Source organism: Punica granatum, chromosome 4, assembly GCF_007655135.1.
Source record: "Punica granatum isolate Tunisia-2019 chromosome 4, ASM765513v2, whole genome shotgun sequence".
Taxonomy (NCBI): Eukaryota; Viridiplantae; Streptophyta; class Magnoliopsida; order Myrtales; family Lythraceae; genus Punica; species Punica granatum.
The window spans coordinates 442,091-469,671 of NC_045130.1; the positions used below are offsets into that span (position 1 = coordinate 442,091).

The following is a 27,581-nucleotide window of genomic DNA, read 5'->3' on the forward strand; positions in this document are numbered from 1 at the left end:
TGTCAAAATTATGAAAATAGAGCCCGCACCAGGTGACTGTGAGGGGTGAGGATGTGCTTAATAATATTCGAGGGTTTGGTCCCATCGACACTCATCTCTGGGCTCCATACATGATGCTGATAGATACATTACTCGAGAGCTTTTAAAAAATTAGAAATAAGATAATAATAGTTTAGATTCCCTTCGGCCCTCCCTTACTCATCGGGAAAACTAATATTATGGGCGATACACGAAAATGGCCTAGTGCGTCATCATAATCAACCTGAAGAGACTGATTATGTATATTTAGATAGCTTTGCTGTATATACTAAAATTAAAAGACATCCGACAGAACGAATGACAACAGTCTTTTTCTCAAGTCACATTCATATTTTGTACTAATTAATCATCGCACAGCCATACTCTGTTAATAAATTACTGAAATATTTAATTTGAAAAGAACATATTCAAGTGAAATAATCAAACGGAAAAGGACGGTGACAAACGCGTATCTTCATTTTCTGGGTAAACCAATGACACTTGCAGCGATTTTGAGCTATACATATATAATTGCTGATTGCATTGCACCGACTACATTAAATTCCTGCCTGCACCCGGTGATGAACGAACAATCTGTTAAAATTACAAAATTACTTGCTAAATAAAAATATACACACAGCACACACATATATATATTATACATAGATGACGATCGGGAGAATGAAATCAGGTCAATTATGCATAGGATTGGTTTCGACCGACCCTAATGACGGCCAAATCTCAAATTTTCCAGTGAGATCAGATCGTGGCGAGGTCAAATCTTGTCTCGCCGTGCTGAGACCAGTCGGGGAGAGGTTGGTCTGATGGTCGGGGGTGGAGATCAGGCGGCGGTGGCCGGTTGCAGTGGGATGACTTTTTTAAAAAAATTATTATTATATTATCTAATGTTTTTATTTTTAAAAGGGAGGGCATTTCAGTCTTTTTATATTTTTTTAAAATTCATTCCGTGCTAATTTCGAGACTTAACAAACAAAGGTTTTGAATCAAAATTTTAATTCTAATCCCCTCATTTCCATTTCAACGAACCAAAAGCCACCTTATAAAGTGGCCCATTTTGTCTAAAGGGACAGGTTTTTGGGAATGTTCGTGGCCATTCCACCAACCCGTATCTATTTGCAGCCGGCCAAAAAAAAAAAAAAAGGCTAGCTACTTATTAATTAGCCAAAAGGGCCAGAAATTAGGTATAAACTGGGACTATTATATCTATCTATATTCTTTTTTTTTGGCAAATAATCACTAAACCTTGAGGGGTTACGGGTGACCTCAAGGTCTCCGACAAGAAGGGATGAACGCATGCACGTTGGCAGGCTAATTCGCGTGAGGGTTCTCAGTTGTGCTTCTCCTCCAATCCCTCCACTCAGTTTTGGTGAATTTCTGTTTCTGTTTCGGAAACCTAATTCTTTCTAGTGACTATGCAACGCCTCCTCTGCTCTACGACGGTCATGGACACACACATATAATTATAATAATAAAAAATAAATCATCGATGACATCGTTTTCTGCAGCCCTATTGCCCCTCTCCAATTCTATATTTTATTTATAATAATGTGGAACCTAGCGCCACTAAAGCCACCTATGAAAGCTGTCGGAAAGGCACAAACTGCTCGGTCGGGTGTTGGGAAATCTCAGATAATTAGGAAGGAAATCTTCTCTTGAAGGTCAATCAGAGTTTGGAGTCCTTTGAAGGAGTTGATAGCATGGAAAACAGTACCGTACAGTACAGCACACTACACGAGAAATTGCTGCAACGACGACGAGAACGACGTACTATATGGGAACATGGTTTGGTTAGTTGATTCATAAGGAAAACTCTATATATGATTTTTGGACAAATTGCTTCAACTGTGAACTCTCAGTCTTTGGGGGTCTCGTAAGGGAAGAAACTGTACATATTGTCAGTGTTGTGGTGATGACAGAACTCTTTATTGGGTGATTGAGGTTGGACCACGACCACGGCACAATATATATTAAATTCATTCGTCTTGTATGTCCTGCAAAAATGGTCTCCTTGGTATACTGAGGAGCAACTGAGTATTTCTAAGATGTCGGTTTTACAAATCTCTTTGTGATTCTGCCACGCTAATTAATAAGTTATTTAAACAGCGTCATTGGAAAATTTTTATGCATGGATATAGAGCAACTGCACTGAGAAGAAAGTTGGCTTATATGCTAATGTCTCTGTGTGGAGGTTGAAATTGATAGACATTACAAAAGGTGTAATCCATGGACTATTGGCAATGACTATAGAGTGGAGATTAAGGTGGATATACCATGGCTTCCTGAGAACATCCACAAATTAAAGAGTAAGGAAAATCCTTTATATATATATATATATATATATATATATGTCATGTGTGTGTATATATATATATATATATATATATGTATGTATGATGTTCACCGAGATAAGTCTTGGTATCAATGATTTGGAGTGATTCCACCTATGAAGACAATGGTTCGAGTCGAACCATATAGCAAGATTTCCAAAATAACCCGATATATTATATAATATACACACACACATGGTCCGGGTTGTACATAACGTGAGTCTTGTTATATGAGGTATTGTCATTTATAAGTGTATAGGTCCAAGAACCGGCCATGAAAGGGCATTCACATTTTTATTTTTTGGGGGGTGCAAAAGAGGCGTTTAAATTAACTGACACTGTCATACCATTGTTGTTGTGTTTTTCTCCCCCGTCCCCAGTAGGAACAGCGTTACCAATTTTCCACCTGAAAGCACTAAGTAACGCCGGGTGACTGCCATGCATCCTTTGAATCGCCCAGTGCTGCGAAGCTTCCGGGACAAAGCCCCACCCAGCATTTTTTCTCAACCACGTGCTTCTAAATTTCTGGGCTTCCATTTCCGTGAGGTGAAATGAAACAAAAGATTGAATCAAATAAAGAACATGAAATACATAAATAAAATACGGTCTTTGACTGGGGGGTCAAATATTCTGTAATATTTTTATTCTTTAAAAATTTTAGAAAGGAAAGAAAATAATTATATTTGGGAACAATTTTAGTATTATGCATCAAAATATAACATATATATATATATATATATATATATATATATAAAACTCCCTGTAACATTGGAACATTTTTCTTATGCATTTGGTGATTTGGACGATTCACGTTTTAACCATACAAAAAAGTCATGGCCTTTTTTTTTTTTTGGGGGGGGGGGGGGGGGGGGGGGGCGAGGGGAGGGATGGGAAGGGGGCGATCGCGCATACACGTGCCAACCGCCTGATGCACACGAATTCACATGACACGCATGCGATTACGCCTATGACCAAAGACCCAGATGGATGGATATCTGCTGCAAAACATTGATAAAATCATGGAGTTTCTATTCGTGGGGGTCGGTCCTTCCTAATATTTGAATGTTGGACCGACTTTTTCCCCCGTTGGTTCTCTCTCTCTCTCTCTCTCCCTCTCTCTCTCTCTCTCTCTCTCTACGTACAAGTGTAATGTAAATGCAAATTATGTATCAATGAACGAATGAATTTCCCTCCAGCTAGCCGCTCTCGGATATTTCTATATATAACTCTACTCCCCCAGTCACATTCTCCTCATCCGATAGCCCTAGCTAGCTCTCCTCCTCATTACTAATATTTAACTCTCTCTTCTGTCGCTCTTGTGACCACCACCTCTCCTGCAAAAAGTATATATTATAAGTAGTCGTCGTCGTCATCATCGTCGTCATCTTTGCCATCACCGTCATTCATTCAACAACTATTTCTTAGTTGCATCACCAAGTGAGCAACGTAAACCATTCCCTGATAACACGCATAGATCCATTTCTTCTCTGGTAGAGAAAAACACATACAGATTCAATATGCCGTACCAACTCTTGTCGAAGATCGCGACCAGCGACCGGCACGGCGAGAATTCACCCTACTTCGATGGGTGGAAGGCGTATGATAAGAACCCTTTCCATCCTACACTGAATCCTGATGGAGTCATTCAGATGGGCCTCGCCGAGAATCAGGTACATAAGGGTAGCTACCTGGCTCCCTATATGCCGTATTTAACATATAATATTATTGTATGTACTTCTGATCTTTTATTTGTTCTCTCACTCACATATATTAATTTGAACTTATTAATCCTATCAAAAAAAAATTGCACTTATTAACTGAAATGTATTAATCTGGTGCGATACGCAGCTTTGCTTCGACTTGGTTGAAGAGTGGGTTCGGAAGAACCCTGAAGCATCAATCTGCACTTCCGATGGAGTCCCCAAGTTCAAGGATGTTGCAATCTTTCAGGACTATCATGGCCTGCCCGAGTTCAGACAGGTAATAAAGGATATATATATTTCCACCAAAAAGAAAATATATATATATATATATCACTTATTTATCACCCAATATGAATCAGCTTACAAGGAGTGCATAGTTATGCGTATAATATTCTTAATGACTCGCTGATATTATAATCAGGCTGTTGCGAAGCTTATGGAAAGAGCTAGAGGTGGGAAGGTCAAATATGATCCGGACCGAGTTGTGATGAGCGGTGGAGCAACCGGTGCCAACGAGACAATTATGTTTTGCTTGGCTGACCCCGGAGATGCTTTTCTCGTACCATCGCCATATTATCCAGCGTATGGAACCCCTTTGATTACTCTTGAGTATTATATCTTATAGTACATACACCCTCGCCTATGAAACTACTAACACATACTCATTCATATTCAGCAAAAAAAAAAAAAGGCATATACTCATTCACCAGTGTGGGTAGGAGGGCCCTTCTGTTTGTTGCCTTGACTGCTGATAAATGCCATGAATTTTCTTTCTTTCTTTTTGATGAATAATGCTCTGAAAATGTTTGTTATCGAAAAAGAAAAAGAAAAAGAAGCTATGAAAATGGTCAGTACGAGTAATGGAAAGAATATTTGGAAAAGTAACAGTTTCGTCGGCTGCAAGGCTGCAATAAACTTTTTTTTTCTTTTAAAAAAAGAGAGAGGCTACAATAAGCTTTTTCCAATTCTTACAAAAGCATTTTCTGGTGGGAATTCAATTTTTAAGACGTTCCGGTTTGACTATATAGCTTTGATGGGACAAAGGTCAATGCGCCGTATCTGGTAGTGTCGTGCCTTGTGTGAAACTTAATTAATGAGATGTCGTGACCAAGCAAGTGGTTATTCTATATCCACATCAGATCGTCCTTTACATTTCCTGCCTTTTTATGGTAATAAATATATCTATCAAGTCATTTCTATATATTTAGAATATGTTGGTGTTATACAGCAATATATATATATATATATATATATATATATATGTTGGTGTCGTATAACAATAGAGTAAATATATAAAGGGAATATCAAAAGAGAGTATAGCATAGTGGTGCACACTCTCTCTTATTGATCTAGAAGTTGCAAATTTGATATCTAGTGAGACTACTCGTGCCTTCTTATTAGTTATTTAGAATTTATCTTTTATTGCATCAGGCCTTAAGTTTCCTTTGTAATCGGAAAAATATATATTTAAAGGAATTCACTATATGGAAATGTAGTTCACCGGGAAGAAACGAAGAGATATGAAAATATAGGAAATAACATCAATTATTTCCCATCCTTTCATGGTAATATATCCCATCCTTTTTCTTAAAACTTTTGGGGTTTATCCTTTCTCTCCTTTTCTTTTCCGGTGATATTATCCCTTCTCTAAATAAACAATGCATGAGAGCCGAAAGTTCAACTCCCAATCTCCCTCTAACCTTTCAAAAAAAAAAAGTGTTTACTAACCAACTGAATGAACTCGTTTTCCTAGCTAATCTTGACTAATTGATGAGGAAATTCAATTCTAACTCAAAATATTAATTGGAGTTGAATTCAGCCTCTGACGTGCATTTATGCACGCACGGACCAGTTGGACAGATGGTATAAAGTTTCCAACGCCTTATCCCCTCATTTCAATGTTTACCAAATTTGCAATCAACATTCTTCGTATACTTTTCTTTAACCTTTGATCATCCATTGCTATGTAAATGGTAGCGTTTATATCAACAAGAACTTTTTAACAACACAAACAATTACAGACACTGTCGACAACTCTATAGAAGATGAAGTAAATGCAATCACTGTTGATAAGTCGTGCATGCATTTATGTAATTTTGATTTAATTGCGGTTTTTGCAGATTTGCGAGGGACTTGAGGTGGAGAACGGGGGTGGAGATGATCCCGGTCCACTGTAAGAGCTCAAACAACTTCCAGATAACCATAGAAGCCATGGAAGCAGCCTATGAGAAAGCCCAACAAGGTCCCAACCCCTCTAACATCAAAGGTTTGATCATAACCAACCCGTCGAACCCTCTTGGGACAACACTGGATAGGGAAACCCTCAAGGGATTGGTGAGATTTGTGTGCGAGAAAAATATCCACCTCGTTTGCGACGAGATATACTCGGCCACAGTCTTCAAGCCTCCTCACCTAGTTAGTGTCTCCGAGGTCATGGAAGAGGTGGGAGGCTGCAACAGGGACCTCATCCACGTGGTCTATAGCTTGTCCAAGGACATGGGCTTGCCGGGCCTGAGGGTTGGGATTATCTACTCATACAATGATGCAGTTGTGAGTTGTGCTCGGAAGATGTCCAGCTTCGGGTTGGTGTCCTCTCAGACTCAGCATCTTCTCGCTTCCATGCTTTCTGATGAGGAGTTTATCGGACAGTTCATAAGGGAGAGTTCGAAGAGGCTAGCAAAGAGGTATATACATTTTATGTGATATATATATATTATATGTGAAACTTATCGTTTTGGTTCTCCTTTTATTTCTTTATAATTAAGCGGACAAATATTAATTGATCTGTTCATATCGATGCTATATACTCGATATATATATATATGTATAGGCACACTCTCTTTACCAAAGGACTAGCTCAGATGGGAATCAGCTGCCTCGACAGCAATGCAGGCCTCTTCTTTTGGATGGATTTGCGGCCCCTTCTCAAAGAACAAACTTTTGAAGCCGAAATGCAGCTGTGGAGGGTGATAATAAATGATGTGAAGCTTAATGTGTCGCCCGGTTCTTCTTTCTGCTGCACTGAGCCCGGGTTCTTCAGGGTTTGCTTTGCAGATATGGACGATCACACTGTTGAAGTAGCACTCAATAGAATCCGAGCCTTTGTGCTCAGGGAAGAGCAATGTGTCCACAATAAGAACCAGGCCGGTACAACATTGAAGAAGAGACGAAACTGGCAGAATAATGTCAATCTTCGGCTGAGTTTCTCGTCTCGGGGATACGATGAGAGCATCCAGTCGCCTCACAAGATGTCCCCTCATTCACCAATTCCACAGTCCCCACTTGTTCAAGCAAAGACATAAATGCTTCGCCTTCACGTATATTTGATCGACGCGGGCCAACACCGTGAGTCGTGACCAAGGTATTATTGGTATCTCGTTTTTACGGCATATAGTACTAATTATTAATCAGAAATGCGATTAAGGTTGAGATTGACAGAATAAGTTGCAGTATCTGAGGTCAATTTACTGTAGGGTCAACCTTACAGATTTTTTTTTTCCTCCCCTCCCAAGGTGTAGTATTTGGGTGGACCAGTAACTGAGGTTTTTGTGGAACGAATTGATGTTTCATTCAGAAAATTAAGAGATTAATTAATGTGTGTGTTAGTCGTCCGTGATGGACAAGAAGCTCCCAGCCTATGCAGCTATACTTGTATTCTTTATCAGCTGAATCAATAATATGCATGTGTGCTTTCTACGTATTCTTAATATTCTTACAAGTTTCGAGTTCGATTCTCATTAGTTGAACTACATGTGCCCTTTTATTTAGATTTCCTTTCAATTTCCTCGTACTAAATCATGAGCCTCCTATTGTAACTGAAAAAAAATATTTCCTTTTGAAATATGCAAATCATCCGGCTTTTTGGATTCACAGGGTAAAACTTTTATACATACGTTTTATCTAGACCTCTCTTATAATTAAAAAAGTTGATTCTCGAATGGATGCTCTTGCGTTATAATGTCATTGTTTTTCACGTGAATCTACTAGACCATGCATCATTTTTTCATTGCAAGGACACGAAAATGAAATCGATGTGTTTCAGGATGCCCTCTAATTGATGTAAGAAAGAAAATGCGGAAATAATGAATATGGATCATGCATCATCATAAACTCTTTGGGCGGTGAAGAGTCTGCAGAGGACAAGCAACACCACACTGATTATGTATGTGCATTCCTTAACAGTTGTCGTCCATGCAGCGTAATGATATATAAATAAATATATATATATATATATATATGTGCTTTAATTAGAAATTAGATGGATAGATAGATTAGAAAGATAGATTGGATAGATATATATACATAACAAGTCAAAAATGTTGACATAATATTGGGTAATGGCCATTGACGTGTGGAAAATTAAGTCCATTCGTGGAGCAGTACCTTCCAGTCCCATTAATTTTCGTGGACATGAAGGCAATGACTCAGCTGATCAGAGTAAGCCTTCTGTCTTGCCGTCTGATCTATTGACTTGTGAAATAATATAAGTCAATGTCCAAAAAATATATATATTCTCTTAAAAACACAGCTGTCGTTAATTAATTGAACATGTATATCTTCCGTAAGCGGATCTATGTTGGCTTTCCCATCATCTTGAAGGCGGGTATATATGAACAAAGAATGTCCGGATAAGCGAAAACCTATTGGACAATTAGTCAAACAAAGATTTGGTCCCTGTTCCCCTGCCGATTGCGAGAGATGTCTCGTTCTCACCAATAAAAAGATCCAACTTTGGCATAAAATAAAAGATTTCGATGGAAAAGAGCTATATACTGTCATGCGTGCGTGTAAAACTGTCTCTGGTTACACATTACATCGGTAATGATATCGATTTGAGATGCAATTAGTGTATATATATCACTAATAAAGGCAACAAATAATTCATAAAAGTTGTGGTCAGTCTATTGACATTCAATTTTCTCTCTTTTTATATGTTTGAGGGTTATTCTAATCTTAATATATCCCTATCTTCTTAGTAATACAATTAATCTTAATCTTACTTGTCAAAAAAGAAACGGATATCAGTATATAATTTCCATTGGAAAATAAAGGATTTCCCTCAAAAGGAAAATATATCACCCCTCACCACCTTTACATTAATCAACGTGAATTGATTTAAGCAGTTCAATACTTATTCCGTTTAAATGGGATTTCGGGTTCAAGTCCTTGTGAAAGTAAAAAATTTACGTTGTGAGAGATTTATCCCGTAATGGAACGATCTGGCTCGACTTGATTAATCAGGACCTAATTGGATTTTCGAATATCATGGTTCACGTAAAAAAAAAAAGGCTTTTCTATACACATGGCCTCTCAGTCAGAACCTAATCTTTGCAAGCCAGTTCAGCAAAATCATTATTTTTTTATGGAAAAATCTCGCCGTGCCACATATGGCACAAAAATGAAAGTTTGTGGCTTTTTAAATAATTTTAAAAGGTTATGCAGAATTTGACACAAAACAAAATTCAAAAGTTGTGCATGTTGTATATTTCCATGTGCATATATATATATATATATATATATATATAGTAGCTAGCTAGAAAAGAGTGATCTTTAAACTGCATCAAAATAAAGTTTTAAACCAGTTATTTGACTACTAAATAAATAAATATGCTATGCTCGTAACATATGATAGTTAACAGTAAAATTGTATTGAAACATTTAAATATTAGTCTAACTTGAACATGCATTACTTTTTAAATTTAAGGTTAGTTGCTGAAAAATCAATTATAATATATAAAAATTGAGCAACACATATGAGATGCCATTTTTTAAAACTCTCATCTTGTAGTTAATCGCCCTTTGAACTATTTGAATAATTAAATTTATTATTCCAATAATTTGTGCATTTGACTTTTCAATTCCAGTTAAATGATTTTTTTTAATATTCAATGAATTCCGAATATATGTTTGTATTATTTGTATGTATTGATATATAATTATTAATTTTTTGAAATTTCTTATGATTATCAAGAAGCAAAATCATATGCTAAACATGGGAACGATTACTATGAAAAGGTGCAAATGACTAAATAAGTAAGCGAAAAGTAAATTTAATTATACACTAGCTAGCTAGTTCACATACGTTCCAGCTCCACGCATGCCTCTGGAGCATCGGAGCAATAAGAGCGGGACTGAGATTCGGCCGTCCCATGGAGCTGCCAAGTCGAGATAAAAGACCAGCTCAAGCCCAGTCCATTAGCACACCAAGGCGGCAAAGGCCTGATGAAAAAATATTCAATGAGTATTAATTATTCACTTTAAATGAGCAAAAATCAATTAAAATGTTTATAAGTGAGAATTTGTGAGACCATTGTAGGAGCCAATTTCTTCCACTTTCAAGTATTTTCATTGGCGGTTACACGATCAAGTGAATGAGTAATATTCACACAATATTTACTTCTCACACGTCGTTTATCTTTCTTTTCTTTTCTTTAAGATTGAAAATAGATTGAGAAATTATTAATAACATGTGCACTTTTTTTTTACAACCATATATCATATGATTTGACATTTTTCTTATATATATCACGTGATTTAAAAATTATCTAAAAATTTTCATGATTTACATGTTGTTCTAAATCTATCCCGACGTTACTTTTTCCGTCAATACTTGACGGAGTTGCTGATGTGGCAAGTATGGGTCCACATTACTTCCACGAGCCACACCAACAATTTCGTCAAATATTGATGGAACAAATAATGTCGGGATAGATCTTGAATAAGCAGACTATGGACTTTTTAAGTAATTTTTATATGAGATATATCTAAGAAAAGTGTCAAATTGTGGGGTAGATGGTGTTATTATTATTATTTTTTTGGATGGGATAAAAAAAGTTAATTTCAAATAAAAAGTATATGCTTTAAGTAAATAATGAAATCTCTCATAGATTTAAGCATGTATTTCTTAAATTATTTTATTTATAGTAAATTTTAAGTTTTCATTAAATTTTCCATTTTCTATTACGTTTTTGGTTATTCCTTTTTTTAATTTCATTTAATATAAAAATTATTTCAAACAGTTATAAGAAAAGATGCAGCAACGATAGAATACTGCCAACTTTCCAGGCATAATAATAGTCTGCATGGGCCCCTATCACCCCTCTACATTCTCACTTTCGCTCCAACATGAAGATGGAAGAGATCCCGACACGGGTCAATACTATTGCAGATGAGGTCGGTAGCAATCTTTGAGCCCATATCGGCAACTAGCACGACAGTGACTAGCTAATGGTGGACTCCCACCTCACAACTTCCATTCTTTCTATTTCTCATTTTCTTCTTCTTTTAATTATTTTAATTATTTATATATTTATTTATTTTTATAATAATTTTTTCATATAAATTTAATAAAATATTTTTTTAAATAATTTTATGGATGAAAAAGTCAACGGAGTTAGTGTTGGCTATAAACAAAATTATTTCAAAAGTATATACTTAAATTTAAGATAATCATTTTTTTTCGTGGACACAACAACTCTAAACTTTGGTTATATTAAAGAGCTAGAGAATAATGCATGCTTCTTTCTAAAATTAATCCTAAAAATAAATTCAGCGCAGTCGTAGGAATATCTATGAATTAGATTAGTATATACCCGGACCATGTTGCATAAGAAACATTAATTTTGAAAATGAAGACTAATTTTGGGGGTGAAAAAACATGTACTTTATCTTCTTTCTTAAATATAGTAAAATTCAAGAGGGTGTAACGCATTAGTGCAGGCCATCTCTACTAAACAAGAGTTATGGATTCATCGTGGTGAGATAACTTGTGCCCATTTATTAGTTAATAGATTTCCAATATCATTGTACCAAGCCCGATGGCCTCATTTGTAAGCGAAAAAAAAATAGCAAAAAGAGAGATTTTATGCATGTATTTTAAAAATAATTAAGTTTAGGGAAAAATACATATCATAGCACAAGTTTTTGCTTTTGAGTAAATTTTATCATAACCTTTTAAAATTACACTACATAACACATCGTTGAGTATGTAGCGTCAATTATGACCTGGTGTCAAATTTTTCGTGAAAATTAAATGGAATGATGATGTTGCCCACTTGTTGATGAATAGTGGGCCACAAACTCTTGTCACATGCAAAATAACTCATATTTCGACATGCTCGGTATCCTTTTACCCACTACCTCTCTATTAATACCGAATCTCATTCTCGCTTCTTTACATACATAATTGCTTTTTTCTAAAAACAGTCACACTATCAATAGGATGAACAAAAATACATATAGAACTTATTACAGTTTCATATAGTGAGCAAGGGATAAAAAATTATTAGAAAGAAAAGGGAAACTCATACGTGTTAAATGAAATACAAATCTTAATTTGTTTTCTTCTATGAGAATAAAAGAGGGAGAAATGTGAAGAGAAAGACTGGTAAGCTCGTGGGTGAAGAAGGAGAGAAATAGCAAAACGATGAATTAAATAGAAATTTTTGGCTGCAATGAGGCGGGATAAATTTGGGATTGCAGTGAACTGCTAAGGATACAAATCACCTATCCTGATTTCCTGTCTATATATGTCCTATTGACCAAGAGTTGCTCAGCCCGTTTGTTTTCAGAGTCGTGGTTTAAGATTTTAACTTTAACTATAACTCAAAACACTACACAACAAAAACACACATTTCAAAAGTCAAACTGGTGGGCCCCATATATTATTAAACATAAAATCCCATTATAATTAATTATCTATACTTTCCATTCATTTCAATATTACCGATTTCCTCTTGTTTCCGCATTCCATATTGCATTTGCAATACGATTACGAATGCATCCATTTCCTTGCTTCTCATGTCTACATCAACCCGATCCCCAGTTAGATACGGAGGATTTCGGAATTCATCGTAATATTCCCATGCATTTCCATACTCTTCGAATAATCTATCGTGATAATTATTAAGCCGAATGAAATTGTGCAACACGAAGCATGCAAGAGTAATTTGTCCTTGGCGAATCGAGCCGTAATTTGACATTGTCCGCAGTATTGCAAATCTATTCTTCAGCACCCCAAAACACCGTTCGATAACATTACGAACGGATGCGTGACGCTGATTGAATAACTCTTTCTCCGTCGTTGGTGGGGTGTCGTCATTATAATCACTGCGGTGATACTTTTGGCCTTTGTAAGGAGCCAGATAACAGGGAATATTAGGGAATCCCGCATCAACTACATAATATTGTTCTGCAAGCACAAATGTAGATCTAAGATATAACAGTAGTGGAATGTATTTATGAAAATACATACGCGATTGACAATTGAACATACGATATGAGTATGAAGAACTTACCGCCATATGGTGCAGGAAATAATTCCAATGTAGCGGCATCGGACAGAATTCGAGAGTCGTGAGCAGAACCCTCCCATCCAGTGACGACATAAGTGAACATCATGTCATGCGAACAAGCGGCGAGTACATTTTGCGTAATCTCGTTATTCCGATCGCGATACGCGCCTCTCACCGATGATGAAACACAAGCAGACACATGGGTCCCATCGATTGCTCCAATGCAATTTTACAATAATAATGAAAAGAATACGAATTACATTATAAAGCAAAAAAAATTAGTGGTAATTTAATTTCTCACATGTACGACACATACCTGAAAGAATGGGTACCATTTTCGGCAACTCTGAATTTCCGGCTGCACATCAACATTCCTCCGTCTTATATACGTTGGTGACAATGAATGAATTCCATGAGCTATTACCTTGATGACTTGTGACACCGTCTCCTTAGAATGCTGAAATCGTTCGGCAACCACGGCCAAGCGAGTACTATGTGCAACTACCATTAAGAACATGCTGACCATCTCCTCGACGGTCATACCATTCCTGCTATTTCTGATTCCACAGTTTGCTCTTAGCATATCGCACAGGTTATGAAATATGTGAGGGTTCATCCTGAAATTCTCGTAACACCTTGTGTCATTGCCAAGAACTTCCTCTATGTAATATCTGCCTTGTAGACGTGAGGTTCGACAAGGAATGTTGTGTGGGACATCTTCTTCGGCCGTTGCAATTTCCAGCGCCAGATAAATCCCCATAAGTTGGGCATCTCTTGATTGGTTATCATTTCGTCGTAAATTCCCGTGTCTTGACATTGTGTGTTCCCTTTAACTTAGCGAACTATATCGACAAATAAGATGGCAGATTATCAAAAGCATAGAATTGAAATGATATGGTCAAAAGAAGAAGGATTCAAATGTAAAACAAATGCAAGTGCAATGCACAAACATCATAATTGCATGTCACAATAGTCACATAAAACAAACACATAGTTCAAGCAAAGTAATAGCACACGCAACAAATATAAAACAAAGGTTTGGTAAATGACATAACAAATAAACTCTTAATTATAAAGATATATTGCAGTAGACGATGGACCGTGGCCGTTCAAGGGTCAAGCAGGCTACAAACCCATGGCAACCTTGTATCATCGAGAAGGCACATGAACATACGCCATGTGTGCTCCTCCCTTGAAAGTCGATCACTAACCACGAGATACTCTTTTATGGACATGGATGAACGCATTTTATTGAGCACATCCATCGCCTCCTCGATGCTGCCCTTCGCTGGTTTGTCGGGGCTAGTCACAGATTTGCTTTTCTTCGTTTCAAGAGGGGTACAATTTCTGTCATTGTCCTTATTGCTGAGATTGCACTTCAACATCTCCAGGCACTCCTGCAACCGCGAGCCGGTGTTCGACGACCTTTTGCGCACACGACGACGAGACCCAGTAACAACTGGTTCGGTAACCTCATGAACGGGGTCATCACTATCGCCGGATCCCTCTTCAAGATTGATCGGTTCTTTCCCACGGCTTGACGCTGCTGCGAGGAACTCCTCTTTCATGCGTGCATATGTTTCTGGGCTCTTTGGTGGGTCGGTGGATGAAATTCGTAATGCACCTGTTGTTGTCTTAGACCTGAACAACTCTTTTAATGATGTGTAATGCTTGCAACCTTTGTTCTGAAAAGTCTTGAAGCTGCTGTTCTTCTGCATGTTTAAAAAAAAACGCAACAAATATAAAAGTATGAACTACTTTATGTGGAAAATTACAAACTGAAAAAAGTGACAGAAGTAAAGGTTAGCGTTACTATACCTTAATAAACTTGTCCCAGACATCAGCATTCGCCTTTACGGTATTGGTTGTCTCATCCCAGCCGACTCCAGTGTGCTCAATCAGCTCGGTGAACTGCGTGTATTGGATCCTCAGTCTTCGTAGTTTCTGCCTCAACTTGTCGGCGTCAAGAATGGTGCCAGGAAATTGCTCTTCCAGCTCCTTATTCATTTGTTCCCAGTCCGTGGCTTTCCAATATGTTGTATGCGTCCTTGTGAACTTCTCGAGCAAGATGGTAATGAAAGCGTTCTCCAGAGCTTCAGTCCACTCAAGTACGCCTTCACCCTTGGGGACTATGTCTTTGAAACAACTATAACAACAACTTATAAAGCCACGTACAATAAAATATGACAAACAACAATGTTTGTGTGCACTTGTGGAAAATGGAACAAAAATAGACATATAAATATGCATGCAAGGCAACATCTTCGGTTCAAACAACAGAGAATATGTCCAAATTCGACGTACAGAACCAAGTATTTTCGCAACCTAAATTCAGCACATATCGAATAAATTCAACACAATCACTAAGACGTACACACTGATACAATCGATTTGCGAATGCCAGATGTTTGTTGATCCATTAACACCAATAAAAAGTATTACCTGAAGCATACTTGTGCATATGCGTATGCTGATGCTGTAAAGAAGCATTTACTTGGCCACCTAACAGTAAAACTAAAAGAATATATGCTGATCATTCAAACCATTCCGTTCATCAAGCCATGCTATTGATCAATATGCGAATCCCCATAAGTTCATCGGACATCTGAGAAGCATTTACTTTGAATGAACAGCACAGGACGAAAGCAAAAGCAACGATTACATTGTAATGCTATTTCTATTAAGCCCTTCACAGACATTTCATCGAGCATGTGTGCTGCCTGTGACCAGGGGAATGAAACAAATGCAACCGGGAAGGTTTCAGCAAAACATATCGATGCAAAATAGATCAGTATTCCAATCCAAAGCAGCCGGAATCAACAAATTGACCAACAGCAACAACAAAATCCACCGTACAAATGTACACAGAAAGCAATCAAACCGAAATCGACCAAAAATCATCAGCTACTTCGACCAACAGCATGGGCGAAGAACAATCCTCAACCCGGCATAAAAATTGGGGAAAATCACAGAATGTAACTTGAAATTGGTGGAAGAAAGTACCTTTCACTTCGATATGGAATTGGCTTCAGACGAAGATGCCTCTTATACCGTAATACCCACTAGTAGGGGCCCAACAAAATTCGATGGTTGTCCACTGATTCCACTGACGACTGAATTTTGCAGGGGGGACTATGCGGCTTCACGCGTTCGTACAGGATAGGGATTGTGCAGTAGAACCGACAGATTCGCGGATTAAAGCTTAAGAGATGTAGATCACAGAAGGAAGAAAGTGGGGGAGGCAGCGAGGTGTCTGAAGATCAGAAGAACGTTGGGTAGGGGCCTCTCACTGAGGCTGTAGTCAAACTAAGAATGCCTTTGCACGGCTTGGGGTGTGGTAGGGGGCAAGGGTAGAGACAGGTTTGTGGACCCCACAAACGGGCAAATTTATTTTTGTTTTCTTCTACAATCAAAATCACAATCACAAATTCTTAACTTTAACTCCGTAAACAAACACATGGGTAATGTCCTAATAAAACATCGATGACTTTTACTTTTCTTGAATGTATATACACACACAAAATTCGTCTCTCTCTCCTTTGTTCTATTTTCCACTATAAAAATCTAAAGACTTATCCAAAAAAAATTAAAAAAATCATAAAAATAACAAATTAAAATCTAAAAAATTCTTATATAGTAAAAAAAACTCTAATAAACAGTTTCACAGAAAAGTAAAAAACTTAAAGTTTAAAGATCATTCCAAAAATTTATTAAAAATTCATAAAAGTAACATATTAAAATTTGAAATATTAAAGATAAATCAAAACTAATTAAAAATTAGAGAAAATTATAAAATAGAGCCTAAATTTATAAATAATAACATCAAATTATAGAATGTAAATTGCAAAATATTGCAAAATCCAAAACTCTAATAGAAAACATTATGGACATTTTATGGCATTACAGAAACAAAATTCCCAAACAAAATGAAATCTAATATCGCAAAGTCAACATAAATTCATATTTGAATTTCCGAAGTCATCATTTAAAGAAAAGAAGCCGTTGATCATTATATGAATTATTTATAAATTTTCTAAATAATCTTTAATCTTTAATTATTATTTTTACTTTTCTATGAAATTACTTTACCAGTGTTGTTTTATTACTTAAGAATTTTTAGAGTTTGATACTTTCATGAATTTTTTTAATTAAAGTTTTTTGAATAAGTCTTTAATTTTGTGGAAAAGAGAAGGGAAAAAAAGAAGATGAAAAGACGAATTCCATGAGTGCGTCAAACAAATTTCATGCGTGTCCATATGCATTCATGGGAAACGTATCAGTTTCTGATCAATAGGAGAAGAGATGGGAACAGGAAATTGGGAAAAAAAGAAATTTCTGCTTCCGATGGCAGTGAGAAGAGAAGATGCATTCTGTGGAAACATATATGGTATTGTTCGAATATAAATACATATATATATATATATTGATGAGACGCTTCTTCTTTTTTCTCTTCCCATTTTTGGCCTTAATTGATCCCTTTCTTATGCTCAGTGATATAAGAGAGGGTTTTATATTGCTGGTTCTTGTACAGAACCATCTGACGAGACAAATTTGTCAGAATCAAGAATGATGAAAGGAAGAAACTTATGGATCGATACGAATAAAATAGGTGATTTATCGGCCGACCAAGCTATGCATGGGACCCTTTCTCAATCTTTCTGTTCATAGAAATTAAATAACAACCAGAAGGAAGAGTCTGAAATTTCACGTCCACAATATATATATATATATATGTATATATAATTTCATGTCCTGGTTAGGAAAAATAGAGTTATATATATATATATATATAAAGGCATGTGAAAATTATTTGGGAACGGAAAGCAAACTTTTAATCTGACCCACACCCAATAATTGGATTCCTCTCACCTTGAAAGTTAATTAGCTTCCCTCTTTTCTCTAAGCAGCTATGCTATAAGTTGCATGGCCAAAATTGACATTTAAGAGACCTCAAACTAACAAATCAGGAGAAGCTGATGAAAAAATAATCTAACTTCAACACCGTGCACTGTGCGTTTATTATATATATAAAGAAAGGAAATTAACTCTATCATATTATACCTCGATTTTGTATTGCTTAATTTATCTAATACAACTGAGCTACAGTCGGCCCTTAATTCACAAAAAAAAAAAAAAGATAAAAAGAAAGAAAGAATTAACTCCATCATATCTGCATTGAATGTTATCCATATAGATGACGTATGAAAGGAATTTATGACATTTCCAGGCATTTTTATCCTAAAGCAGTTTAACGTACAGTTCTCTTATACAGGGCAATTAAATAAAATTCGACATACGTTGATGTAGCCAGCAATCATCAATTGCACGTATTTGGAACAAACAACTCCATCCCACTGAAACTGGATCAATATATACTACAATTATTCTGTCGCGTGATATTTGCATATGAGAATTAAGTAGCACACAACAACTAATCGCCAGCGATGACACATCCATGTAAAAATCATCACCAGCGATTTAATTATATACATAATTAATTATGTTTTAGCTAGGAAAAGCGGGCCATTAATTAATTCCTTATATCTCCTAATTGGTAATATATTTATATAATTAATTGCTTATTAACAAATGGAACAAGCATTAGGGTTCTCCTCCATGCTCTGCACGTAATAATAGGAAGTCAACTGAGGATTATATGCTCTGTAAGCCCTCACCAGCTCCAATACAGGGTCTATCCTCTTCTCCTGCGGGTCGTCTTCCTTCACCGTCTTGGCCTCTCCTCCTCCTTCCTTGTTGGGCTGCTCCCGTTCTTCTTCTCCTGATTGCCGGGCTCCACCGGCCTCCGGCTTCTTGTTGGGGTCCTGCTGCTCTTTCCCAGCTTCCCCGCCTTCTTTCTTGGCCTGCTGATCTCCTTCGGGCTTCGGTTCCTCTTTCTTCTCCGGCTCCTTGGCGGGCCCTACGGTGATTATGTCTGTCTGCCAGTACTTTCGGAGCTTGCTGACCGCGTTCACGGGGTCCACCGTCCCGAGGACTGTTAGCTTCTTCTCCTTCATGTCCACCGCTATGGAATCGATTCCTATATATACATGCATATGTCTATATATACACATATGTGACTCATGGAACCATTAACAGCTATTACATATGAAGGAGGACATCTCAGCATGCAGCTAGACGAGCCACACAGTGATCGATCATTTGCTTTGCTCTAGAAACTTAGAAAGTATAAAAATGGTGAAAAGAAATACTTTTTGAAGCCACTTTATAATATTCATATATAATATATATTGAGTTTGGCAGGCAGGCACGCATCAGTTACGTACCTTGAAAAGTGGAAACTGTCTTGAGGGCCTTCTGCTTGGCCTTGTCATCGTGAAGGTCCAACTTCACCACAAGCTTCTGCAAAGAAATTAAGCACTTTTCAAATTATAATATATATATATATATATGCAGTGCATGTGCAGTAATATTATTTTGTACTCAATTTGCTAGCTGAAATCTAATTAAGCATGTTCCCTATTTCCAACTAATTTAAGAAAGTCAGGATTATCTTCAATTTATTCGGGAATATAAAGGTGATAGTTTCTAGTTAGAATGAAAAAGAAATCTTAACTAACTAATATAAGGGTACAAGTAATCTTATTAAATATCGAACATGCTACTTCTAAGTCAATAGGATTATCTACGCCGTCTTTGATGACAGTTTCTAGTTAATCTGTACATAGCCAACAGAATGGACAAAGTAAAAGCAAGAAAGAAAGTATATTTCACCCAAAAGAAAGAGGGGGGAGGGGGGAGGGGGGAGGCGGCGGGGCGGGCGGCATATATATATATATATAAGTAAATAAGAAGGAAAATAAAAGCTTTTAATTAAAGTGAATTGAGAATTGAAAGGGAATATATGTATGTATACCTTCATTTCTTGAAAGGGAATGTATGTATGTATACCTTCATTTCTCAGTTGGGGTTTGATTTGATTTCGAAGATGGGCATCGAAAGCAAGCTGGCCGCCTGCTAGAGATGAAGAAGAAAGCGTTGGTTGGGCAGCAGCTAAAAGGAGTCAGAAGAAGAAGAAAGACAGAGGTGAAGGGATTAGGACTGATTATATTAAAGCCGAGAGGAAAGAGATAATTTAGATTAGACTCTAGAGAGGAAGGCGAAGGGAGAAGAGAGAATAATGCAGAGAGAGAGACAGAGAGAGCTGAGAAAAAAATAGTAGGAGGACGTAACATATGGAGGCATGGAGAGCACAAGACTAATGCAAATCGCTCAGAGTCGCGACATAAAGCAGAGAGAGAGAGAGAGAGAGAGAGAGAGAGAAGCTAGCAAGACGCCAGCCAACGATCGACAAGTTGAAAAGATGAAAGGCATTATAGAAATGAACAGTCGCTTCTCAAAGGTGACGTCAAACCACAAAACAGAAGAAAAGGGAGAAGAGCAGGAAGAAGGAAGATAGGAGCGTGAGCGTGAGCGAGCGAGCCAGTGATGGCCTCAAATTCCACCTAGGAAAAACCAAATCCTTTTGCGCGCCCCACTCTCCAATTAAACCGACGTAAAACAATCTTTTATATATATATATATATATATATATTAGTAAGATAAAATTAGTGAAAATTTTCAAATCATTATTAGCAATTTGCTACTGAATAATATGTGAAACAAATCCGTGTAATGCATGGGATATAAATTTGGTATATATGGAATTTAAAAAGAAAAAAATAGAAAGGATCTTACCAAAAAAAAATAGAGAGAGACAATACTACAATTTGTGGTATTTTCGAGGGAATGGATCCCTTTTAAAAATCCATAGGTAATTCGCTCAAAAAAATATTTTTAATATTTTCAAACTTTTAAAATTTATTTATCGAGGGATTTTCCCTTGGAAATTACCGAAGGATTTGTCCTCAAAAATCTCTCGATAAATAAATTTTAAAAGTTTGAAAATATTAAAAATAATTATTGAGGGAAAAATTCCTTCAATATTTAAAAAATACAAAAAATTAAATTAATAAAAAAAATTCCAAGGGATTTTCATGGGTAATACCGAGGGAATACCTAGGGAAAAAATTCCCTCTGCATTTAAAAATATTTTTAAAAAATTTAAATAAATAAATAAAATAAAATAAAATACTGAGGGAAAATTTCCTTGGTATTTAATAAATAAAAAATTAATTAATTTTTTTTTAAAAAAAAACATAATGAGGGAAATTCTCTCAGTATTCCCTAGGTAAAAACAAGAGGTAGGGGTGTAAGAAAAAAGCTGAAAAATCGAAAGTCCAAAAAACCCGAATCTACCCGACCATAGAATATAAGTTCTTTCTCTCTTTATATGATTTTCGGGGTGTTTTTCAAGGTTAAAGAAAAGCGAGCCGAAAATAACGGTCCCCGACCTCAACAACTGGATGGCATCCGAACCCACTCGAAGTTTATTGTTTCCACTTAATATTCTTAATTTCTTACTTTGTTTGTCATACTTATATGTTTTCGACTTGTTATCTATGATGGTAGGAATGTTTAATCTTAATTAGATTGTTCAATTTGTTATCTATTAGATTGTTTTGAACCGTTTTCTTTTCTATTTCCTTGCATTTCACTTATGTTTAATGAGAATATTTATGTTTAATCTTAATCTTTTTGTTATATTCGGAGACCAAAAATTACCTGAAAAAACCAAAATGGTGGGTCCCCCTTTTTTTTTATCCCCAAATAGTTTTTGGATGGTTTTTATGTGAAGAAAGCCGTTTCAAAAAAGAATGGGGCCCAAAATTTTATCAAAAAACCAAACTTACCCACCCGTTTTCACCCCTACCGAGAGAATAGTGCTCTCGATAATTAAAAAATATAATATTGATAAAAATACATAAGAAATACAGAGATTAGTTTTTTAATACATGTTCGAAGAAATTTTGTTATGAAATTTTGGAAATAAAAATTTTTAAAAATGTAATTGGTAATGTAAATTTAGAAGAACTAAGAGAAGCGCTTCTCTTATTGACAAAAATTGTGATAAAAGTGAGTCCATCTATGAGAGAGTGTTCTAATTTTTTTTTAACGAGCCGTAATGTAATAAATATAATTAATTGCGGTAGTATGGCAAGCAAAGCAAGAATAGCCCGATGGTAATGACCGTGTGCGCCAAGGGGTAGACCCGGGTTCATGTCTCCCCCAGCGCTCAAAAAATAATGGGGACGAGAGAGAAGGCGGGAGATGGGGTGCCCCCCGGTGCTCAGGGCAGAAGGTAGGCGCACGCAAGCCCGTGCTCTCCCCCTTCTCGCAGGGATTTCTCTCCATAACAATGCTAAATCGAGGGAATTCTTAGGGATTTGTCTCTCGGTAATTCCATACGCAAGCCCCTGCTTCCCCCTCATTGCTGGGATTTTCTTAGAAGGTAAAAGAACGGGAGTTCGTGCTATTATTTATCAAAGGTTTTCTTTTTTTCATCCAGATTGAACTGATGAACGCGATGTAATCAAACTTATGATTGACACCGAAGAAAATATAAAATCCACGTGCAAAGCGGAAAAGGTAGGAGTACGCGGTACTATTTACGATGTCTTTGGCATTGTAATTAATCGGGGATTGTCAACAACCCTTAGCTTTGCGTTGGATCCTTACAGCGGCCTTCAAATACATGTAACTTACTTGATCATCTTAGAGGAATGTCCATCTCCTGAGATGTTTTTTTTTTTTGTTGAATAAAAAAGTTAGGTCGAGTTATTAGTCTGCCGTGACTGTCTCAACTAAGAGAATCTAACCGTCACGGAATATTTCTTTCGCAATAGCTTACTAAGACTTTAACCAAATTAGTTCATCGCAGCTCCATTAACACACCAGTAAATTAAGTTCAAGGCTCACTAAATCAAGTATTATGAGCTGACCACTGCCATTCATAATACACCCACATAGTGACGAGCTTTACGTTTTCATTGAGGTTCAAATTAGAAATGTTCAAGTGATAGCGTTTAGAACTTAATCACTAGACTATCGCACTAGTGATATCTCCTTAAATGCTATATGGTTACTGAAAGAAGGGAATTGACACGTAAGATAGAGGAGAATCTTCAAAACTTCCTTTTGGTTTCTTTTGTTGCCGTACGAACCGTGTATTTATAATCGTTATAATTTATATTTTATTGTATTACATTTAATGTCTCTCTTATAAACAAATATATATATATATATATATATCTACATTTTTATGAGCCAAAGGAGAGTCTTAAAATTCTTCCTTAAGATGTCACGCGTCCGAAGATGAATATTGCGAAAGGGAAATGTATTTTTTAAATAATAATTTTTTTTGTAAGCTTTTAAAAAGAGAAAAGAAATGAAAGGGGGGAGCAGCGGGAGAGGTGCAAAAAAGGAGAGCAGATCATTCAACGATGGAAGAAGAGGAGGATAGAGGCGATCGAAGTGACGCAACGCCATTGATAGACGCAGTTAGGGGAGAGAGAGGGCTTGACGAGCCTCTTTCCGGGCTAGTGAGCTCGTCGAGGCTTCATTAATGGAGAGGGCTGACCACTTGTTTTTTGTGAGGCGTTGGACTCGATGAATAATCCTTTTTTTCTGCTTGAGGTCGTGCCACCGCTACTAGTTTTCTTATCTTATGGGCTCATGGACAACGGGTTCAACCCAATCGGGTATGTTGGTGCGACTTGACCCGAATCAAGTGCGTCGTACCCGATCAACATGAATTTCCAAAATCAAATTTCCTTATCGAGTGCGCCTGGGAAGGGGACTCCATTTCCTTTTCATGAGGAAGACAATTTTAAATTCCTCTCTATCGTTAATGGAAATCCAACGTAGCAAACCAGTTTTGCCACGTCACGTAATTAATTATAAATACCTCCCCACCCAAACTGACCCTATGTACATGTGTCTTCTTTGTTTGGCATGCTTGAGGCTAGCTCTTCATTTTGCCGTCCGTTCATTAATTTCCATAAAATTATATTATGTTATACATATATATAATCGAAATGATAACATAGACTATTATTTTCTTCTAATTTTTCCAGCGGCGAACAAATTCATTCATGCATGCCAATATTTTATTTAATGTCACCAAAAGACTACAGATTTCGATCAAATAATATAACGGATAAAACGACCTTTTTAGGTGCCAAACATATGATTACCGGACCGGCATTTAATTTTTTTCCCCCATTTTCATAAAATGGACTGTATATAGATGGATATACTTCGGCACGTCTCATCACATCACATCACATCATATATTATCTGCCGCCTGGGTACGCGGGGCTTCAGTTAATTGGGCCTCATGGTCATCTCAGACGGCCCAATTTTGAGGCCCATAAGGTCCAGGGAGACGAAAACTTTGACTGGAGTCATACAATTCATGCGGATGGGCCTGGTAGACGAGAGTATGAGACCCATTATATAAAAAGTTCTCACCACCAGGACACGGAACAGAATTCCTTTCCTCCTCCTACTATTATTATATGAATAACGAATCTTGAATAATGAATATGGATATGTATGAATCTCTCTCTCTCTCTCTATGTAGCCAGTAACAGTAGGTAGGTAAAGCAATCAACCGATTCATCAGCTTTCTTCCTTCCTTACTTCCTATTATGACACAAAAACGAAACTCAGTAATAAATCAAATCAAATCAAATCAAATCAAGGGAGGAGATAGCGTAATCACGTACTTTTTTATTGTAATGATCAAGTGGTTCGAATTTTATATTCAATGTGATTATCTGTATAATTTATTAGATATTTATTATTTTTATTTTAATGTTCCACGATGAAAAAAAATAATAATAATAAAATTGCCCTTCCCCGCCATGAAACCCTAATTGGCCTCCCTCCATCCTCACTGCCGTTCTCCCCATCCCTCCTTCAATGGACCTGGACAACTTCCAAGACGAGGAGACCCCCTCCTCGATGGTGATTCCCAAGTTGCTCCACCCCTACCCCTCAATCCGCCTCGAAATCCGCCTCTTCTACATCAGGCTCGCCCCCTGCCCGGCCATCGATACCCTCCCCCGCCACCTCACCCTCCGCTGCCTCCACCGCCACCTCGGCATCTCCCTCGAGATCAACGGCATCCGGTTCCCCGACCTGAATCCCGCCACCCTTACCCTCAAGCGGGACAGGGTCGACAGAGACGCGCGCGAGGTCACCTACCTCAGTACTGACAGCGTCAGGATCAGTGGCAGCGTTGAATTCCAAGTGCTGGACAACGAGGATGTGATCCTCTGTGGTTCGCTTGAGCGGATGGACGATAATTGGACCGACGGGGATCCTGGTTTCGAGAAGATTTCCAGGACAGGCTGGTCTATGGACTGTTATGCGGCAAACTCAATCAGCTCCGGCAGGAATTCTGGGGTTTCGGCCCCTTCCATCGAGGTTTATATTGCAGGGTGTTGCTCGGGGTCACCGGTTATATTGACTAAGACGGTAGAGGTTAGCCCGAGGAGGAAAAGCTCCAGGCAGGGAATGCTGGATTCAATACCGGAGGACGAGGAAGTCGGGAAGGAGGAGCGAACGGGAAATGGCTTCCTTTGCCACACCAATTCACAGGTAGGTGCTTGCTTTAGTTCGTCCGTGGCCGTCGCCCGTTTCCTTGCTGTAAAACTCAGAGCAGCTGCTTGCTTCTTTCATCATCAAGTAGTAGCTACCTGTTACCCTTTGTTTGGATATGAGGGGGAGGGAAAGTCGGTTTATTCAGATCCAAACGGAGGATTAGTTTTGGCAGAACCGGATCGGGTGGATTTCATGGGGAAAGTCTTGAGTTTTGGCTGAGCTACTTGTTAGTAATGCTTTGGATGTCTGATGGACTAAGGAGCAACTGTTTTCCACAGCAATTGCATTGCTGTGCATTTTTATTTTTATTTTTTCTCCTTGCAGTTTAGTTTTTGGTGCTTCTCTATCTTTTCCATCCACCGGCATCCTTTATGAAGCAAACCCCATGAGATTCTCCGAATACATTTTTTTCATTGTGAATTTTGAGAAAAGCTCTTTTCCCCCAGTTTCTGACAGTGAAACCTATTTGTGAATCTGAATGGTTGTCCATAGTGTCTGCGTCCTTTGCAGTAGTGTGCTTCCTCCTCTTGTCCATTTTGGCATCCTTTAGTGTCCGCCATTATCGTTTCCTGTTTACAAATTATAATGTCAAACCGTCATTCATTCTCATGTTGATTGTGCAGGTACCAGGTTCAGATGAAGATGACTATGAATCAGACATGAAATACAGGCACAGTTTCTATTCCCAAGACATGTACGCTGGTGAGGATGGTGAAATATCATGGTTTAATGCCGGTGTAAGGGTTGGGGTCGGGATCAGCCTCGGTGTGTGTGTCGGTGTCGGGCTCGGTGTCGGGCTTCTCATGCGGTCGTACCAGGCGACTACAAGGAATTTCAGGCGAAGGTTCTTCTGAAGCCAAAAATCTTCTTGCTTGGTGGGAGGTTTTTCGAGCCTGTTCAATTGAGATAAGAAGGCGCGTTTGAGACAGGGCATGAAGCAGAGGACGGTTTGAAGTTTTGTTCGCTGGAGCTTTGTGCTATATGTAAGTTACTATCATAATATAGCTCAGAGGCTGTGTGGAAGTTGTACAGCGATCTCTGTGTCATCACAGTTTCACTCATTACATTCCATGCAAAATATGGAGAGTCGATACGCTGTTCACCAAAGGATTTGTTGTGGTGCTGTATAGATAAGGTCTGGGTGGTTTGAGTCCCCTATAGTCTGAGAAAGAAGGCAAAAGATTGCGTGACGGGCCTTGAGGAGGAAAGGAACGGAGGATGGTTGGATTGTTCATCTGTACTCGCTGTTAACTCAGCTCTTTTGTTTACTTTGTTTACAGTTGCAGCAATGTTCTTTGTGTATAGTGCAAATGAAGATCATGTTCTGATCTCAGTTTTGAGGGTACATAGGGCGGGCAGGTATGGCCTCTTCAAAAAAGAGTCTCTGTGTATTTATTTAGATTTAGTTGCTGGATCAATTGAATGAATGAATGGATTCATGCTATGCTTGACAGAACTTGGGATAGTCATTTTGCTACTGGGAGCTTCGTCCATTCCGTCCGGTCCTGGACATGTTCAATTTGCAGCTTCTAGTTTTGTTCTCGGTCCATTTTGCATTGAAAGATGGGGTTAAAGCAGCTCGTGATCTTGACTCATACCGGTGCTTCTTTGAGAAGATGATGTACTCTCTCAGACAGTACCTTGGATGGAGAATCGGTCCAAAGGAGGAACTTAAAATGGCGTTAATATTAATTTGCTCAAAGCTTGTGCAT

General features: G+C 37.7%; 3 protein-coding genes across 6 annotated transcripts; 2 read left to right on the forward strand and 1 right to left on the reverse strand.

Annotated features, from left to right (window-relative positions):
* Positions 1–3,623: 3,623 nt before the first annotated feature.
* LOC116203043 (1-aminocyclopropane-1-carboxylate synthase-like) lies at positions 3,624–7,758 on the forward strand. The gene is made up of 5 exons (XM_031534702.1): positions 3,624–4,036; positions 4,215–4,346; positions 4,491–4,651; positions 6,190–6,753; positions 6,900–7,758. Exons 1-5 carry the CDS (start codon positions 3,884–3,886, stop codon positions 7,369–7,371), a joined length of 1,482 nt encoding a protein of 493 aa, XP_031390562.1. The 5' UTR covers positions 3,624–3,883; the 3' UTR covers positions 7,372–7,758.
* A 10,953-nt stretch (positions 7,759–18,711) lies between these two features.
* LOC116202778 (heavy metal-associated isoprenylated plant protein 39-like) lies at positions 18,712–20,634 on the reverse strand. Of its 4 annotated transcripts, none has more exons than XM_031534392.1 (3): positions 20,272–20,634; positions 19,647–19,719; positions 18,712–19,399 (listed from the first exon to the last, which is right to left on the reverse strand). In XM_031534392.1, exons 1-3 carry the CDS (start codon positions 20,275–20,277, stop codon positions 18,945–18,947), a joined length of 534 nt encoding a protein of 177 aa, XP_031390252.1. In that variant the 5' UTR covers positions 20,278–20,634; the 3' UTR covers positions 18,712–18,944. The 4 variants fall into 4 exon arrangements, with proteins under 4 accessions (XP_031390252.1, XP_031390251.1, XP_031390250.1 ...); XM_031534391.1 differs by having other exon boundaries at positions 19,647–19,722; positions 20,237–20,634; XM_031534390.1 differs by having other exon boundaries at positions 19,647–19,722; positions 20,272–20,633.
* A 4,329-nt stretch (positions 20,635–24,963) lies between these two features.
* LOC116205365 (uncharacterized protein At1g01500) lies at positions 24,964–27,325 on the forward strand. Its single transcript, XM_031537947.1, has 2 exons — positions 24,964–25,866; positions 26,493–27,325. The coding sequence occupies exons 1-2, from the start codon at positions 25,186–25,188 to the stop codon at positions 26,721–26,723; spliced, it is 912 nt and encodes a 303-aa protein (XP_031393807.1). The 5' UTR covers positions 24,964–25,185; the 3' UTR covers positions 26,724–27,325.
* Positions 27,326–27,581: the final 256 nt, after the last annotated feature.

Excerpts from the sequence above, each read along its gene's own strand:
- LOC116203043 (XM_031534702.1), top strand. The coding sequence starts at position 3,884 with ATGCCGTACCAACTCTTGTCGAAGATCGCGACCAGCGACCGGCACGGC. Across the intron at positions 4,347-4,490 it reads GCCTGCCCGAGTTCAGACAG|GCTGTTGCGAAGCTTATGGA; the intron begins GTAATAAAGGAT and ends TATTATAATCAG. Across the intron at positions 4,652-6,189 it reads CCATCGCCATATTATCCAGC|ATTTGCGAGGGACTTGAGGT; the intron begins GTATGGAACCCC and ends CGGTTTTTGCAG.
- LOC116205365 (XM_031537947.1), top strand. The coding sequence starts at position 25,186 with ATGGACCTGGACAACTTCCAAGACGAGGAGACCCCCTCCTCGATGGTG. Across the intron at positions 25,867-26,492 it reads TTTGCCACACCAATTCACAG|GTACCAGGTTCAGATGAAGA; the intron begins GTAGGTGCTTGC and ends TTGATTGTGCAG.
- LOC116202778 (XM_031534391.1), bottom strand. Across the intron at positions 19,400-19,646 it reads GACAGTTTCCACTTTTCAAG|GAATCGATTCCATAGCGGTG; the intron begins GTACGTAACTGA and ends ATGTATATATAG.